A 17,846-nucleotide genomic window follows, 5' to 3' on the forward strand; every position below is an offset into this window, starting at 1 on the left:
AAAAACTCTTTTCAAAAGGTTTTGTTTTGTTTTTGTTTTGTTTTATTAGTCTCTAATGTCATCCCTATTCAAAACATCGATCTTTAAAATTTATTTAAGTTTGCACCTTTTTTTGACTTAGCCGCTATTTCAAAGCAAATAAGCAATAAGACTGTTGATCTTATTGGTCATATTCGGTTTTGATTATGACAAATACTCAAGTATTTAATGTCTATCAAGTTTGTGTGCAAGTTCATATTTGTAAGATCACTTGATGGCATGAGAAGACTTAGTCTAAAGACCCAAAAGATTTATTTTTGTTGTAATTTATTTTATACTCATTTGGGTATGTAATAGTAATATAGGAAAAGGTATATAATAATTACTGCATATCATGCATGTAGATGCAATAAGCTCAAAAAAACCTTAGGTTCTTGCACATACACATAAGCTATCCCCAAAAGCACATATATTATCAGGGGAATCAATTGAAGTAAAACTGGACTTATATGGTCAAATCAATGAGGCTTCAGGTGATCGAATAGTTGTGTTCAAAACACTTCAGGCGACCGAACCATTGACCAATTAAAGTGTTGATTTGGTTTTGGGCAATCAAACCAAAAGGAACGTAGCGTCCCCAATCAACTGAACCACAATTCTAATTTTTCCCACCAACTCGGCAGTCTGAACTTGACGTTCAAAATGCCTCACGCTACTGAACTCATGAGTTCAGTAAATTGAACTCTAGACTAAGTGACCGAACTTAGGACATAATAGAAACAACCTTCAATCAGCAAACCAAACCCACACTTAGGCACCCAAACTTCAAAAATCAATTTTTTCTATTGTGTCTTTTCAGGTGACCGAACCATGGGTCAAGCTCCCGAAACTCTCAGGTTATTTTAATTTTTACCATGCTTATTTTAAGTTAATTAGGGTTAATTTTCTTAAATGGTTTTAAAATAAATTTAATAATGCCCTACATATCCCCAATGGTTATAATTTTGACCTATTCTATATATAGGGGTTCATTTGCTTGGATTAGAATGTGATTAGTCATTTGATTAGCAAAAAACTCTTTGAAAATTTCCAAATCCTATTTTCTCACAAAAAGTCCATACACTCAATACTCTCATTCCTTTAAGATATCTAGCATTGTGAGTGTTTTATTCATTATTCTATATTATTAGAAACCCTCATTTGTGTAATGTTCACTTGACTTTTGGATTGAGGGTTTAGCTTGATTTTTTCCCTTGATTTTATTTAATAAATCTTGGTTGGGAAAAATCTTATAACTTTGTAAGTCTTTGCATTATTATTGCAAGACTCATTAGGGCTTGTATTTTTGTGTGCAAAAATATTTTTACAAGCTCATATCTGAATATCTCCTTGTACTTTGATATTGAGAAAACTATTTTTAAGATATTTTAAATTTCTATTGGTTTGAATCTTTGAAATCCTAAACTGAGATTGAGATTTCATCATTACTTAGTTTCAAAGATTTGCTTGTAAATACACTCTTGTGCTTGATTTGAGATAATCACTATTATGAGTGTTGATTGCACATATAAACCATTGAGCTTATTGTTCTTACATTATTGACGTGTTCTGATTATTACTGGTGCAAATCGGCTTGATTAAGAAGTATTATATTTGTATGCATCTTGTATTGAAATACTATTGTATTCCAGGCGTGGCCTGAGGGGGCGATAATCTAATCCGAAAGGATTGGTTGTAAAGGTTGAGGTCAGCCCTGTGCTAATTGACCTGGTTGTATTTAGGTGCTGCTCCACCCATTAAGTGAGCCCATAGTATAATCCTTATGCTGGTAAGCCAAGGCGAGGACGTAGGCAGTTTGCCGAATCTCGATAACATTTCTGATGTTGTCTTTCTTTACTACTTTCCCTTGCATGCTTAATTAGATTACTTGTGCAGTTTAATTTCCACCGAATATATATATTGATTTATTTTATCCGCACTCGATTGACCTTAGACTTGTGTAATACTACTGCTAGTGGTTTGTCTTAAGGAATTAATTTTAAAATACCAATTCACACCCCTCTTGAAATTACAGTGAATCTAACAAAGACTATTATACTAGTTTGCTACAATCAAGCTCCAAAGTGGTGCAATAGCAAATTAAGTAGGGAAAAATCCAAATGAGGAAAAAGAAAAAATAGAAAGCAAATATCAAAATTTATGTGATTTAAGGTTTTAAAAATTGTATCGAAAATCAATAGAGGAAAATATTTATTTTACTATACATCAAATGTAAGTACGATGAATGTTAGAATGATGCAAAAGCCTCATATGATTTGGGGTTTTAAAATTTGTATCAAAAGGCGATAAGAGGAAAATTTTTTTAGTATGAATTAAATGTAAGCACAATGAATGTTAGAATGATAAAAAACCCTCATATTAAGGAGATTGGGGAAAGAAATTCAAGATATTCTCAATAACATATTTTATTACTATTTTTATTTATTTATTTATTTATGTAAGGTGACAAAACGGGTCAAGATCTAATAGTGATTGATCCAATACTTGCTCATTTAGATTGAGTTTGAGTTTGAGTTTGAGAGGAGGTGACCCGTTATAAATAGGTAAATTGAAACCCAACTCATTTAATAAACGGATTAGAGAGATTTGGGTCGGATACTCGTTGGGTCACCAGTTTATATTAAAAAAATAATATTTTAAAATTTTTATTTTTACTTTTAGGCTTTTAGATAAATAATATTTTATAGTTACAAGTTATATAACTAGATTCGTTGAAAATTTGAAGAGGAAAAAATGATACACAACACAAGTAATAGTTTATATTTACATTGGTGTCATTTTTTAAATTTTAAATCGTATTTTTACAAGAAAAAAAACTAAAGAGATGTAATATTTTTAAAATTTTAAGGTTTTTGTTTAGATATTAATAAATAAAATAATGACTAAATGAGTGCTGTTTTTTTTTTTTTTTTTAAATAGTAAGTCAATTATGATGAAATATTAGAGAAAAAAGATAAAAAAATATATAAATTATATTTGCAAATGGGTACTTAATCGGTACCCGTTATGACCCATTTATAAAACTAACCAATTTGAGTTTATAAGTTATTTGCCTGTTAATAAATGGATCAATACAAATTCAAATATGTATGACATTCACTTATTTATGAGTCGCTCAAATTCAGTTTGTAGGACCATTTTGCCCGTCCTAATTTTAGATGATTGTACCCTCCTATAATGAAGCTAATAATAATTAGGACATGGTGGTATGTAGGGTATATAGGCAGTAAATATAATAGCACTTTTATTTCTATTTTTGTTTGATAGGGAGAGTTGCTGCGTCAGAGCTAAAAAAGGGCATAGTACATCTTGCATTTCCAAGACTAGACATCGGTCATCACATAAAAATTTTCATACAGTATGCCCTTAAAACATTTATTAAAGATCTTTGTCTTGACATGTGCATGGAAACATGGTATTATCAGTATTTAAGCACAAAATTTCTTCATCTTATTTCCCCCACTTACGCATCAACTGTTCCTAAGGAAAAATGTTACCTATAAGACGCACAAAACTTTCTCCTTGATAGTCCCTCCACAGGCTTTGTATGCACTTCTCTTCTTTCTCCAAATACCAAAATTACTCCAAGCTTCAAAACTCAATACCCCTACTCTCTCTCTCTCTCTCTCTCTCTCTCTCTCTCTCTCTCTCTCTCTCACATCAGATGCAGATTTTCTGAACTACTGTTTGGGCTAGCTCTTGGTTGTTTTTGTCCTAATTAAGCATTCAACAATGAAAGGAATTGACATCTTCTGCGCATCCCAAGCCTCAACAGCCATATATGTGAGCACGGAACAGGGCTCCTCTTCCTCCGCCGCTTCGCGCTTCGGCGGCCCAGCAATCGATCGCTACAATCCCATCATCAGAGACGAAAGAAGAAGTGGCGGCAGAGCCCTCGCCGCTCCCTGCTCTTCTTCTCAGTCGCCCATCAATCCTAAACCTCTCCATCACCGCCACCAGCAGCACCACCACCACCAAAAGAAGACCAGAAAATGCTCTGCCGCCAAAAAGAACTATGCAAAACAGAGCGATCGGCCGAATAGTAGGAGTAAGAGTTGTTCTAAGCTGCCAAGTGATTTGATTAGGAAGAGATTCGGTGCGTCTGCTCATCTGTCAAGCCCTCTTGGCTCGTCTAGGAACCTGTTGAGCGATGAACCTTTCTGCAATGTGCTCTCAGATTTTGACCAGGTTTTAACATTGGTTCCTGTTGAACCCAAGAAGTCTCAGCCCATTCTAAAGCAAGACGAAGCTCCTGCCTCTGCTTCTGCTTCTGCTTCTGAACCCTCTTCCTCTTCTTCATCTCGTCCCTCAGACCAGGTTTAATTCTCTCTCTCTCTCTCTCTCACAAATGCATAAATGGGTAGCAGGGAAACTTAATCTCCATAAAGATGTTGCCATTTTTGGGCATATTGATATGGTGAGATGCATTCCCATGTAGCTCAATCTCTGGTTTTAGTTAGCAGAAGTCTGGGGTACTGAACTGTGATCCTGAATTTGCATGTAACAGCATATCTCAGAGCAAGATGAGGCCAAAACAAGATATCCCATTTTTCTTTTTCTTTTTTTTTCTTTTTTTGTTGACGAAGGGTCAGGTGAAGCAACGGTCATCTATTTCTAGATGGAGATGCCTTTGATTCACTTAATTACTGCCAACAATTACGCAAGCTTTTTGTTTTTTTGAGGAAAAAAAATACTTTCTTAAAAACAATTTTTGGCAGTGTAGAATTCAGGAATTGAATTTAAATTAAATTAAAAAAAAAAAAAAAAAAAACTGCTATGATTTTATACTACCTAAATTCAGGCAAACCCATACTTCAACATTCATTCTTCCAATATAAATACTGAACTTTATATTTATAATTTTATGAACTTGACTTAATAATTGTGAATACGTCAAACATCAAATGTTCAGGAAAGTTCATAACATTTTTAAAATTTAAATAATTAATTTGTTTTTTGTGTCAAATCTCATAAGAAGCTTTGGGAATATTTAAAAGTTTAGAAAAAGCTCACTCTTTTTTTTTTTGGTCAAACTTTCAGGTCAATTTTTCTGTCCCCAGGAGGTGGCGTGGGGTGGGGGGTGTTTGGTTTGTAAAGGAAATCAATTAAATTTAAACTCTTGAAAGTACCATTTACAGGGCAGGGGGCCTTCTATGATTATGGTTATGATTATTATTGTGATTTTGGTACGCTGCACCTACAAGGCTCTTTTACAGCTTTTATCTTTCCTCTTCTTCATGATGGACTGATGATGCCTGGTGGGTCATAGGTTTAAATTATTATTATTATTATTCAGAATATTAACCAGTTAAGAAATAATATAATTAAAAAATAAAAAAATTATTAAAATATGAATACTAAGATGGATGATTAGTAAAATATTAACGGATCAATTAGGGAATGAATATATCCGCAAGTTTGGAATAACACCAATAAAAGATAAGATAAATAAGGGATAAAGGATGGGTGACTTAAATGATTTAAACATTTAAAACGAAAGTTAAGTAGTGTAAGAATGGGAAGGAACAAATTAGAGTTAGTAAATTTGAAGTAATTTTTAGTAAGATTGTGTGAAGAGATTTAACAGTTCTCAAATTCATTTAGAAAAATGTCCTTAATTATGTAAATTAATAGAAATAAATGTAATATGATTGACTGTATGCAGAGAGATTTAAGGTTTATTATTATTATTATTATTATTTTGAGTTTTGAATTTTGGCATTAAAAATTTTCTGTATGTCTATAAAGCAGGTGGTGGTTCTGAGGGTGTCGCTGCACTGCAAAGGCTGCGAAGGAAAAGTGAGGAAACACATATCTAGGATGGAAGGTATGCCTTTTGAGTTGCCATTTCCCTTTTCTTTCTTTGCTTTTTCCCTGCGACAGTGTCATCTTCATCTCAATCATGAAATTTGCCAGCAGGCTTCCTTTTCTGTGAAGCACTCCTCTACGCTACTCCATCTGCCCTCTTCTTCAAAAGAGGCCTGACCAATAGGGCTGCTTGATAGAAAGCAGTATCTGTTTTTTTCCTCTCCTATCAATATGTTGGGTTATCCTACATCAGCTGGTAGTCAATTATTAATTGTGAGAAAAAGTCTTACTCCAAGAGTTAATTTTAAGGATTGAAAAGACCCGAGATCACTCATCACTGATATCAAAGCTCATAATTCAACATTCTCTCCGGAATGTTGGGTATGTGACCGATTTGAAGTCCAATGTGTGAGGAAGACATTGTTAAAATTATCTCACATCAGTTATGAAAGGGGCTAGAGGCTCCCCCGTCACACAATTCATAATTTTTTAATCTTATTAGAACACTTTTATTAATCATTTAAAGAAAAATTCTTGATCCAATTTGACCATTAAATAAATGAAAATCTTTACTTAGATAATCCAGGAATACACTTTCCCTTCATATTCTTAATTGTCAATTGACACCCACAACTAGCGTCGCCCAATTGTTGCATTCGGTGTCTCAAGAAGTAACTGATTAAGGAATGAATTTATACAATATGGATTTGAAATAAATCACATACACAACTAAAATAAAAAAACTTAGTTAGAAAATAGTTATTGTATTGTGTTTGAAAACATCAATTTAGGCTTTGTCCCGTTTGGAACTCGGAAAATATTAAGAAAAAGAAAGAAAACTATCAAGAAATCTTCATTTTCATATTTGGTTACAAAAAAAAAAACGAGAAAGAAAATGTAAAATATACCAAATTTATAAATAAAATTTTAATTTTACACATCATTAATATATATTTTTTCTCAATTTTTACTTATATAAAAAACAACCTTTCATTTTTGATAATATTTAATAGAGAAGGAAAATACATGAGAAAATGTGTTTCCTCCTTATTTTCCTTTTCTTTCTTTTCCCCTCTTAATCTCTTTGATCCAAACAGACCCTTTTGATCATTGACTTTGATGGAAAAGGAAAGAAAAAAAAATAAGAAGAAAATCTATTTTTGTTATATTTTCTCTCTTTCGAATAATACAAGGAATAAAATTTTGTTCTAACATAATTGAAATATAGAAAAAAAAAAAACCAAAGGTAAATGATGTGCATTGATTTACTTCATATTTTTTTATTTTTTAAAATTTTTCTCAATAACCAAACATTAAAATAACAAATTCTTTCATAGTTTTCTTTAATTTTTTTTTGTTCATTTTTTTTTTTTTATAATGTTTTCCAAGTTCCTAATATGATTTTCAAACCCTGAACTTGGGATTGTTTGGGTTGAAACAACTTTAATCTAAAATTGCATTAGAATTTGTCCAAATCAATGTTTAATTTTTTTTCTTAGTCCCTTGTCTTTTGATATTGTTTCTATGTATTTCAACGATTTTTCATGTTCATAATAACAATTTATGACAGTATATCCCATATGCAACAGGGGTGACATCCTTCAATATAGACTTTGCAGCGAAGAAGGTGACAGTAATTGGAGACGTGACGCCAATGAGCGTCCTTGCCAGCATCTCTAAGGTGAAGAATGCACGGCTTTTGACCTCTGCAGTGCCATCCACATCGCCCTCTTCCAGCTTTGAAACTTAGAAGCAAGTTCACTGATGATCTGAATCAAATGCCCGATCTAATGTAAATGCACTCCTACTTCACTGCCTCTTGTGTTGCCTTCTGGGAGTTCTTGATTATTGCATTGCACCTAGCACTAGAGTCAAGCCCTTTGTACTTATTAAAGTACTTTTTATTTGTATTTATTATGGTCATTTAGTCTCGTTGGAGAATGATTAGACTGTTAAGCTATGTTTGAGATGATAGATTTCATATTTTGAATTCGAATTTGTGTGAATTTAAATAAGATTCAATATAATTTTGTATTGTATTCGGTTCAAATCCTCATAAATATAAATTAATCTTAGGTCTAAATAAAAACTCGTATACACTTGATGACTTTTGACTAGAATGTTGACGTGCACGAATTGCAAAAAAGGTTCTAAACCACCTCAATTTGGGAATAACGATCTCGATGTGAAAAATGTGTATTGGGAGTGTGAGGTAAAATTAATGGAGCTACAACTAACTTGTTAGTAACTTGCATAGGCATAGTTAGTGAACCAATTATTATTGATTAGTTGGTCTCTAAGATAAATCTAAGGCCAAAAACCAATTGTCAAAATCAGTGTCACCATAGTTACATTTGGGAGTATGACTACATAACAAGAGGATACTTGTGTTTCTTGCACACTTGTTATACAAACAATACCTAATTAGCCTAAGATTATTTTTGAATTGAATTGATCAAGACTTTCATTCCTTAATTTTATTTAATCACCAACTTTTTCTTTCTTAAATATTACACAACCTTGCGTAAACAAAAACTATCCTCACTTCATGAATCCCAATAACATCTACAGACTTAGCTCTCATATCCTTTGTTGGATTGATTTTAACACATGTTTTTCAATTTTTTCAATTTTTCTAGTCATTAAATATTGAGTGATCTAGGCCTTTCTAGTAAAGAATTGTCATAGGAGACCTCAACCTACCATAGCTCCACAATAAATTTTTCAATGCACATTTGGAAACTATTGAGTGATGGTTACTTGAACACTTGTAAATGCTTTGGCTTGCCCTATTCCAAGGAACATCTCCTAGCTCATGGGAGCCACACCAGTTGTCTTTTGGTTTTACTATGACTTTCGTAGCGACCTTCTTTCTTCTTAAATCTTGACTTATCAATTTTCTTTTGTTTCTAATTGGAGGATGGTGGATAAAAGCCTATTTTCTTTTGTATTTAGTAGAGGTCTTCTTTCTTAAGCTCATAATTAGCTTCATGTTTTATTTGTGAATGGAACGAGAGTAGGTCAATAATGGAAGAAAGTTTATAATGGAAGTATAATGAAATTAAGTGATAAATTCGATTTTCTTTCCCTGTGTTTCAATTCTATTCATACATACCAAATGTGTCGTCAAGGAGAATAAAGGTTGAAGTTGTAACGTCCCGACTGGACACATGGGCCCGGGGGACTACATTAGTGACGTCTGAGTACTTGATATCATATTCACCATATAAAAGCAGGGAAAATAAATGATACATTCTCCAAAACATCACCACAGTTCTAAATTACTTTTATATACAAAGGTCTCCAAATATCTATATTATAGACCAACCAAAAGAAAGAAAACTAACTCTGTCCATATGACCATATTACATATCCAGGGACTTTAAACATAACTTAATTACATTAGAATTTTTATAGACACTCACAAAAACTGAAACTAAACTTGCTATCACCCTGCCCCGGAGTTCATTAAGCATGATCTCGAGATGGTCCTGAAAAATGATTTCTATATTGGGGTGAAACACTTCTCAATAAGGTAAATTAAGTTAATATCAGTGTGTGGCCAACATGAGTTTTAATGTATACAAAATATCATCAGTTATTCATTAACTACAGCTATAAAATCATTCTCAAACCATGCTCACATAGACATACAGACACACACACACACACAATTATTTATAAGCGAAAGTTCCCGAGGATATGGGAGATTACACGCCCATACACGTAGTTCCCTTCTACTCAAATACGTTATGTAACCTGGTATGACTACAACTGATACTTATTAGGGTACTCGCCTTTCTCAGCAAGCCTTCGGGCAGAGAGTTTACTTCGCCATAAACATTTATGCATTTTAAATCACAAACATATACTCACACCTTTATAGTTGAATAATATGCATTTACTTCCTTAGTATAAACCAGTTCAATAAATAATAACACCCTTTACGTAAATTAACATATATGCGTAAAAGACACTCCTTGGGAGTAACACATAATTTACTCCCCCTATGGTACGAGTTGTGTGGCCTGAAGGCTGGACTTATTGTAGAGACCCAAAGAATTATAGAAATTAAATAATAAAAGAAAGAAGAGAGAAATATTTTTCAAAAAGGGATTTCAGTAGGGTCTCGTTAAGGAGTGAAGAAGTGCTCGTCGACGACTAGTGCTCTTTGGCTCATCGACCGGAACTCGTGCCTCGTCAATGAGAAATTGCTGAGAGAACTTCTTCTAGAGCCTAAAACTCGTCAATGAGAAGAAGGTGTTCGTTGACGAGATTATCGCTTGGACTCATCGATGAGGAGATGTGACTCATCGACGAGGCCATGTGGACAACAATTCTATAAAAGGCCAAGACTTTATTTTTTTTGCAAGGAATTTTCATAAAACCTTCTCTCTCTCTCTCTCTCTCCCTCCAATGACTTTCTCTCCTTCTCTCTTCGATTTTGGCTCCTTTCTTCACTGGTTCGATGATTAGAAGCCGCCACGTCACTTCTAGGAAGATTCTCTATGCATTTGCTAGAGTGATTTGTTGGTTACGCCAATTTGGGCACCATCCTAAAATTTGGGTAAGTTGATTATTTTAATATTTATTAAGGTATTTGATATTTCTGGACTGAGGAAAGGTATTAGATGAGTTTATACTGAAGTTTTGTTGGGAAAAATGTTAATTTTTGGGTGTTGTACTAGGAACACTGCAGGTGTAGAATTGAGTGTTTTGTGGGCTTCTTAGTAAGCCAAGTAAGGGGATAAACTAAGTCAGGGATTCTTATGAAATTAGTTATTATTTTATAGCATTAAATTTCAGGAATATATATATATATATATATATATTATAGAATTATGTTTGGGAAATACTGTTATGAACAGGGATATGATTTAAACGTGTTTTGTCAGAAATTATGATTTTAGAACAGATTTTACATTCAGAATGTTATCATTTCTGTGTGGCATGAGTTTAAATTTCCATATAATTATGTATATCAGAATAATATGTTTTCCCAGATCAAGCATGATATGATAGTTTTCAGGGCAATTATAAAGTAATACAGGAACCATGATTTTATGATTATAATATTAAATAGTACAGAGAAATTATGTTTAGTATATTATGACATGTCGGCGCAGATGCTGTGATTCATGTTATGTTATGCCGACGTAGATGTCGTGCTTCATGTTGGCATAGATGCCATAATCATGTATGACAAGACTGAATTCATGAAATATTATCATGTCAGATGTTATTATGAAATACGAAACAACTATGTTCACTATATGAAATTTATTATATGATATTAGAACCTGGATGGTATGGTTTAGTTTAGTTTTAGGAGTACGGTACCGTAGCTATATGTTCAGAATTATGATAGTGCTACCACATGACCAGTAGTGTGGGAGATGACAGTTGATGTGGCTTTGGTGTAGACTCTTGGCAGTCTGGGACCAAGTGGGACAAGCCCATCGTACTTATAAACTTATGATTGATCTAGCATGGTCGGCCAACCATTGCTAGGTCTCGCCTTCAAGTTGCATAACTTAGTCATGTGGAGGTAAGACATGACATCAGTTAGCTATCCATCATGAGTGTTATTTCAGAATTGTACAGTTATATAAGATGATTTTCATATATAGAAATTTAGTATGTTTTATTATGATATGAAAAATCATGTTTTACTCAGTTCTGATATAGACAGATTTTACCAAATATGCTGATTATACTGTTTATATGTATAACATGAAAATACTTATAGTGCCACACACTGATGTTAGTTTATTTCCCTTACTGTGAGGTGTCTTACCCCAGCTAAATAAACATTTTAGGAGTCTCAGATAGAAGAGCGGATAGAGCTCCGCAGCGTTAGAGGTCGACTATCCTACGTTGTCAGAAGGGTAAGCCGTTATGCTAGGGTTTTGGGGTTATGATTCTAGGGCACATTTTTGGTCTTTGGGTGATGTGTATATGTATTTGACAGGTTTGGTAAAACTTTGGTATTGTATTGGTTAGATAACTTGTTATGTATGTAATTTATATTTTTCGTTGCTTAGGTATCAGAGTTGTATTTCAAGTATATCCTTGGTACCCATGGGTCCACGTGGATTATGTCTTATCAGCCAAACATGATTATTATATCAAATGATATTATGGAAAAAAAATGACTATGGTAAAATAGGCAGGTCGTTACACTTATGCCTTGAGGGATCAACACAGACTCAGTCAAAGTAACCGTCTGCAAGTACGTTTGCAGGCATCCACAACCCAGTTGTAGGTCTGTTGACCCTATGGGTCATACCTTGTTTTCATTATGACAAATACTCAGGTATTTAATGTCTGCCAAGTTGATGTGCAGGTTCATTTTGGCAATATCATATGATGGCACTCAGAGACCTAGAGGAAAATGAAAACCTCGAAGATCATTTATGTTGTAATTTGTTATTATTCATTTGGGTCTATAAAAGTAACAAAGGAAAGGTCTGTAATATTTAATACATATCATGCATGTAGGAACTACAAGCTCAAAGAGCTTAGAATGACTCTAGGTCCCCACACAAAATCATGACCTTAGAAAGACCTTGTTGACCGAAACTGGATTTTTTTGGTGTCCTAAAGAAGAGTTAGACTAACCTTAGGACTCCTTATAATTTATAAAAATATGCTCTATAGTCTTAAACATTAATCATCATATGAATAGAGTTAATATACATAAGGAATAGGACCGAAATGCATTAAAAATGCATGTTCGGTTGACTGTACTTCACAAGTACAAGATATCTCGGTCGACCAAACTGGGACTGGGTCAACACTTTGACCACTACTCGGTTGACTGAACGCGGCTTAGTACATTCCACCCGAATCGGCCAAACTTCCTGCGAGTCAAACATTTGACTATACGATCGACCGAACCCAAATCCTAAGCCAACAACCTGGTTGACCGTACCCACAGGTGGGAGAATCCAATGCTTCGGTCAACAGAACTACTTAGTTCAAAACCTCCCGGTCTACTGAACCACGCAAAAAAGAAAAATCACCTTTGGGACACTATGTCCGGTTGATCGAACTTTTAGTTCAAATCTTACTCGGTCGACCGAACTTGCATAACTCGGTCAACCAAACCTTGCCTCCGGTCGACCGGTGCTCTCGGGTTGCCCTAATATTTTTACTGTGGTTAAAATATTTAAATAGGGTTAATTAGGTTAAAATGTTTTAAAATAATTGTAATAATTTCCTAAATGTCCTAAACGACTATAATGAAGGAGTAGTCTATATATACCCCCTCATTTGCAAGGATTAACAGTAGATTAGCAAAAGTGATTAGAAAAATTTCTCTCAAATATTTTATACCCTTTTTTCTATATACTCAACATTCCAAGAGAATTTTATACACTCTCTTTGATTCTTCTTTGCAAAACCATCTTTGATAAAGAAAACGTTTATTGTATCCTATTCATTTGCATTATTGTTGCAACTTGAAGAGTGAATATATTTGTGTGTTTTCATACATTATTTTAAAACTAGTATACTCTCTCATTTATTATTATTGTTGAAATTATTTTTAGAGAGTTAGCTTGAGTTGATCCTAGATTATTTCATTGATAAATATTATTTTGGGATAACTTGTTTGAGCTTGTGAATCTTGCATTATTGTTGCAAGTATTCAAGGGCTTGTTCTTGAGTAGTCTATATACACCCCCTCATTTGCAAGGATTAACAGTAGATTAGCAAAAGTGATTAGGAAAATTTCTCTCAAATATTTTATACCCCTTTTGCTATATACTCAACATTCCAAGAAAATTTTATACACTCTCTTTGATTCTTCTTTGCAAAACCATCTTTGATAAAGAGAGCGTTTATTGTATCCTATTCATTTGTATCATTGTTGCAACTTAAAGAGTGAATATATTTGTGTGTTTTCATACATTATTTTAAAACTAGTATACTCTCTCATTTATTATTATTGTTGAAATTATTTTTAGAGAGTTAGCTTGAGTTGATACTAGATTATTTCATTGATAAATATTATTTTGGGATAACTCGTTTGAGCTTGTGAATCTTGCATTACTGTTGCAAGTATCAAAGGGCTTGTTCTTATGCTTTGTGAAATATTTTTCAAACAAGTTTGATTTCAAATATCTCTTGTGTTAGAATCTTGAGAATATCATCTTAGAGATATTTTAATTACATTCACTGAAAATCTTTGAAACCCTATTTGTGGTTGATATCTATCTATATATAGTTTCAAAGATAGATTGCAAACACACTCTCACCTTTAGATTGCCTAGTGACATTATCTTAAGAGTTGTTTTATTGTCTGCACTGAACTTATAGTTCCTATATTGTTGATGTGCATTGATTGATTGATTATACTGTGCTTAATGGTACATATTAGCTTGTGTAAGAAGCATTTTCTTGTACGCAAAAATTGTATTTCAAATTAATTGTATTCCAGGCACAGGCCTGAAGAGGGAGACTAGCCTTGTTGAATAGTCTCGGACTAACTTAGACTCGGTTAGGAAAGCTAGGTGCGCCATCCTAGTAAGACGTGTTGGTTGAGGTCAGCCCCTTAAATTGACCTGGTTGTAACTGGTACCACTTCACCCGTAAAGTGAGCCTTTAGAAGAACCCTCGGGCTTGTGAGTTAGAGGCGGGTGTAGACACCCTATTTTTGCCCTAGCCAAATAGAACAATGGGTCCCCTCTTATTTTCATTATTATTATTATTACTATTATTATTATTTTTCATTAGTATTATTATTATTACTTATTTTTACTTCTATTTTATTATTATTATTATTTATTTTTTCATTATTATTTTTAATTTTAATTATCATTATTATTAGTATTTTTTATTACTATTATTACTATTATTTTATTTATTATTATTATTATTATTATTTTTCATTAGTATTATTATTATTACTTTTATTTTTATTTTTATTGTTTATTATTATTATTATCATTATTTATTATTTTCATTATTATTGACATTATTTTAGTATTTTTACTATTATTATTATTATTTATTTATTACTATTATTTTATTATTATTTTTATTTTTACCTTATTATTATTATTATTATTATTATTATTATTATTATGAGTTATACTCATCTATATTATTTCCAAAAGAAAAATATAAAAAAATGTGTAATAAAATGCAATAAACCAAAAAAGAAATAGGAAATTAGGGTTTCTAAATTTTTTTTTAAAAAGGGGGTCTCTTTTGGCTTCTAGGGGGGGGAGGCCAAGCGCACACACAGGGGACATGGCCGGAGAGCCAAACGAAAAAAGAAAAATCCAGCCACCGAGTAGCCTCCCCGGCCTCCATTCTTTCACTCTCATCTAAACACACAGCCCTCTCTCAAATCTCTCCATCTCTTACTCTCCCCAACACCAGCCTCTTAGTCTCCTTCTTAGTCGCCCAACTCCGGCTTGCTCCCCCCACGGCCACAGTCACCTGCAGCTATCATCACTCTTCATCTCCGACCAAGAGTAGCAGGAACAGTCCGGCAATCCTTGCACCAATCACCCGGCCTCCCCTCTTCACGCCGCCAGCAGCAGCGACCACCAGCAACACCCGAGGCTTTCCTCTGCAACTCTGCCACGGCACTACCCCTCTGCTTCATCACCCGATCGCCTTCCTACAACACAGCAACCTCCGGTTGCTGCAAGCCGGCGACCTCTGCAACTCCAGCCTCTGCCTCTCGGCCACATCCAACAGCCGCTGCAACCATAGCCGAGCACAGCCGCAGCCAAGCTCCACGGCCAGCACAGCAACAGCAAGCCTCCTGCTGGTTCTGCAGCCACTCCCGTGCAGTTCCTCTGTTCCAACCAGCCCCACAGACTTCGGCAGACCTTGCAGCCCCTCAGGTCCCGGCAACACCCATCTGCACCCCCATAGAACCTCCTCTGCTACTGGTCACTACTCCAGTTACACCGGCACCCAGAACTCCGGCTTCTCCCAGGTAATTCTCTACACGCCTGCCACAACACACACAGTGCATGAGCCCCTGTTTATTTTGGGTTCACTGTAAATATTCTTATTTTTTTATTTCTATTTTGATATCACCCATTGTTTTGTTTTATTGTTATTATTATTATTATTAAGGTAAATACTAATTTGTTTGTTCTCTGTTTTGTAGGATTCTTGTTAGGGGCTTATTTCAATATTTAAAAATTAAACCTTGTGGTCATGATTTTATTATATATATATATATACATTAAGTTTAGTTTTTATGATACTTGTTAATGTCTATTTATTCATTCATTTATTCTTAAACATTAGATATGGTTGTAGAATCTTTATTGTGGATATTTATTTTAATAGTTAAAGTTTGAAATCTTGTGGCATGAATCATAATGACATAAGAGTTTTAAAGTTTAAATATGAGTTTTGGTATTTATTTGAGTATATAATAGTCAAGTTGTATACCTAATATTAGGGTTGTGGTTGTATTCATTAAAATATTAATGTTCATGTTATAAGGTGTATGTTGTTCATAATGTTTGATATTCGTTTCTAGGGTTTTCGTTTTGTGTGTCCATTATGTGTTTAATATTCTTATTATCATAATACTTTTTTTTTTTGGGCGTTATTGTTTGTTTAGGTATATATGTAGGGTTCCATTTTATTATTGTGATAAGGTTCTCATTATTAATATGATGTTATATTACTATGGTATTTGTTTGTGTTTTAGTATTTTAGTACATATATGATATTATTATGGTATTCTTAGTATTATATACTATGTTATATATTTGGTATACTCACATGATAGTAATTATTAAGATATTATTCTTTTTTTTATGTATATATTTTTATTGATATTTTAGTATACATAACTCATTATAGTATTTTAGGTATATATATGGTATTATTACTACGTTTCTATTTAGTATCACTTATTAGGGTATTTTTAGAATTTTAACGTATAGGGAACTATTTAATATGGTATCTTTAGGACATCTAATATTACCTATTAGGGCATTTTTAGCCTTTTAATATATAAAGTATTACTTTTTATAATATTCTTAGTATATTAATATATATAGTATTATGGTACCTAGTTACTTATTTTGACATTCATAATATTTTAGTAGGTATGTGTTGTTTATTATCCTATTACCATATATTAAAACCTCTCATATTAGTATTTTCCTAAAAAAAAAAACCTATAAAATTTCCAAATTTTGGGAGTGTATTTGTGTAAATTATTTTCGATTTTTATCCCTATGATTTTATTGCGGGGGTATGAGCCTTCGGGCATCACGTACCCTAAGCTCTGAGGGAATATATATATATATATATATATGTATATATTTATTTATTTATTTATATCTTATATGTATTTATAAATTCATAAGAAGGAATAATTTAAAGAATTATTAGATTAACTTAGGGATAATTTTAAATTAATTAGGTACCGTTCGTAAGAACGGGCGCATAGGGGGTGCTCGTACCTTCCCCTCGCGTAACCGAACTCCCGACCCCAACTCTGGTAATGTAGACCGATTCTACCTCTAATGGGATAGTAATCATGTGTTCTAACCGCACTAAAGGTTAGTGGCGACTCCGACATTCCCATTTTTCTTGAAAATATTAAAATAATTTTAATTCCGCCGCCCAGGGCACACGCGCTCCCGGGACGCCGCGACAGGGGACGCGGGTACAGTTGGACGAACCTCGATAACATATCATGCGTGCATTTTATTTTTTCATAATTTATTTATCGCACATGTATGTTATGTTATGAATGTTGCGCATTACTTAATTTCTAAACGTTATATTTATCTGCTCATTTGGAACTATATAGATAGACCCTAGGTTGCGAATATACTCCTGTTAGATTAGCTAAACCTAGGAATAAATTTTAAAATTCCTATTCACCACCCATCTTGGGAATACACCAAAACTAACAATTGGTATCAAAGTCTCGTTACACTAGACTTAAATATTTTTGCAAAAAGATCGCAATGACTCAATTTGGTGTATCCTCATTTGGAGAG

General features: G+C 33.4%; 1 protein-coding gene across 2 annotated transcripts; it reads left to right on the plus strand.

Annotated features, from left to right (window-relative positions):
- The first annotated feature begins 3,496 nt into the window (after positions 1-3,496).
- LOC131159815 (protein SODIUM POTASSIUM ROOT DEFECTIVE 3) lies at positions 3,497-7,897 on the plus strand. 2 transcript variants are annotated; one of them, XM_058114987.1, is made up of 3 exons: positions 3,497-4,356; positions 5,788-5,866; positions 7,437-7,897. In XM_058114987.1, exons 1-3 carry the CDS (start codon positions 3,772-3,774, stop codon positions 7,595-7,597), a joined length of 825 nt encoding a protein of 274 aa, XP_057970970.1. In that variant the 5' UTR covers positions 3,497-3,771; the 3' UTR covers positions 7,598-7,897. The 2 variants fall into 2 exon arrangements, with proteins under 2 accessions (XP_057970970.1, XP_057970971.1); XM_058114988.1 differs by having other exon boundaries at positions 5,791-5,866.
- The last annotated feature ends 9,949 nt before the right edge of the window (positions 7,898-17,846 follow it).

Source organism: Malania oleifera, chromosome 7 (assembly GCF_029873635.1).
Source record: "Malania oleifera isolate guangnan ecotype guangnan chromosome 7, ASM2987363v1, whole genome shotgun sequence".
Classification (NCBI taxonomy): Eukaryota; Viridiplantae; Streptophyta; class Magnoliopsida; order Santalales; family Ximeniaceae; genus Malania; species Malania oleifera.

Bases quoted from the DNA above. Each gene is read 5' to 3' on its own strand.
- LOC131159815 (XM_058114987.1), top strand. From the start codon at position 3,772: ATGAAAGGAATTGACATCTTCTGCGCATCCCAAGCCTCAACAGCCATA. The intron at 4,357-5,787 runs GTTTAATTCTCT...ATGTCTATAAAG, and splicing joins CATCTCGTCCCTCAGACCAG to CAGGTGGTGGTTCTGAGGGT. The intron at 5,867-7,436 runs GTATGCCTTTTG...CATATGCAACAG, and splicing joins ACACATATCTAGGATGGAAG to GGGTGACATCCTTCAATATA.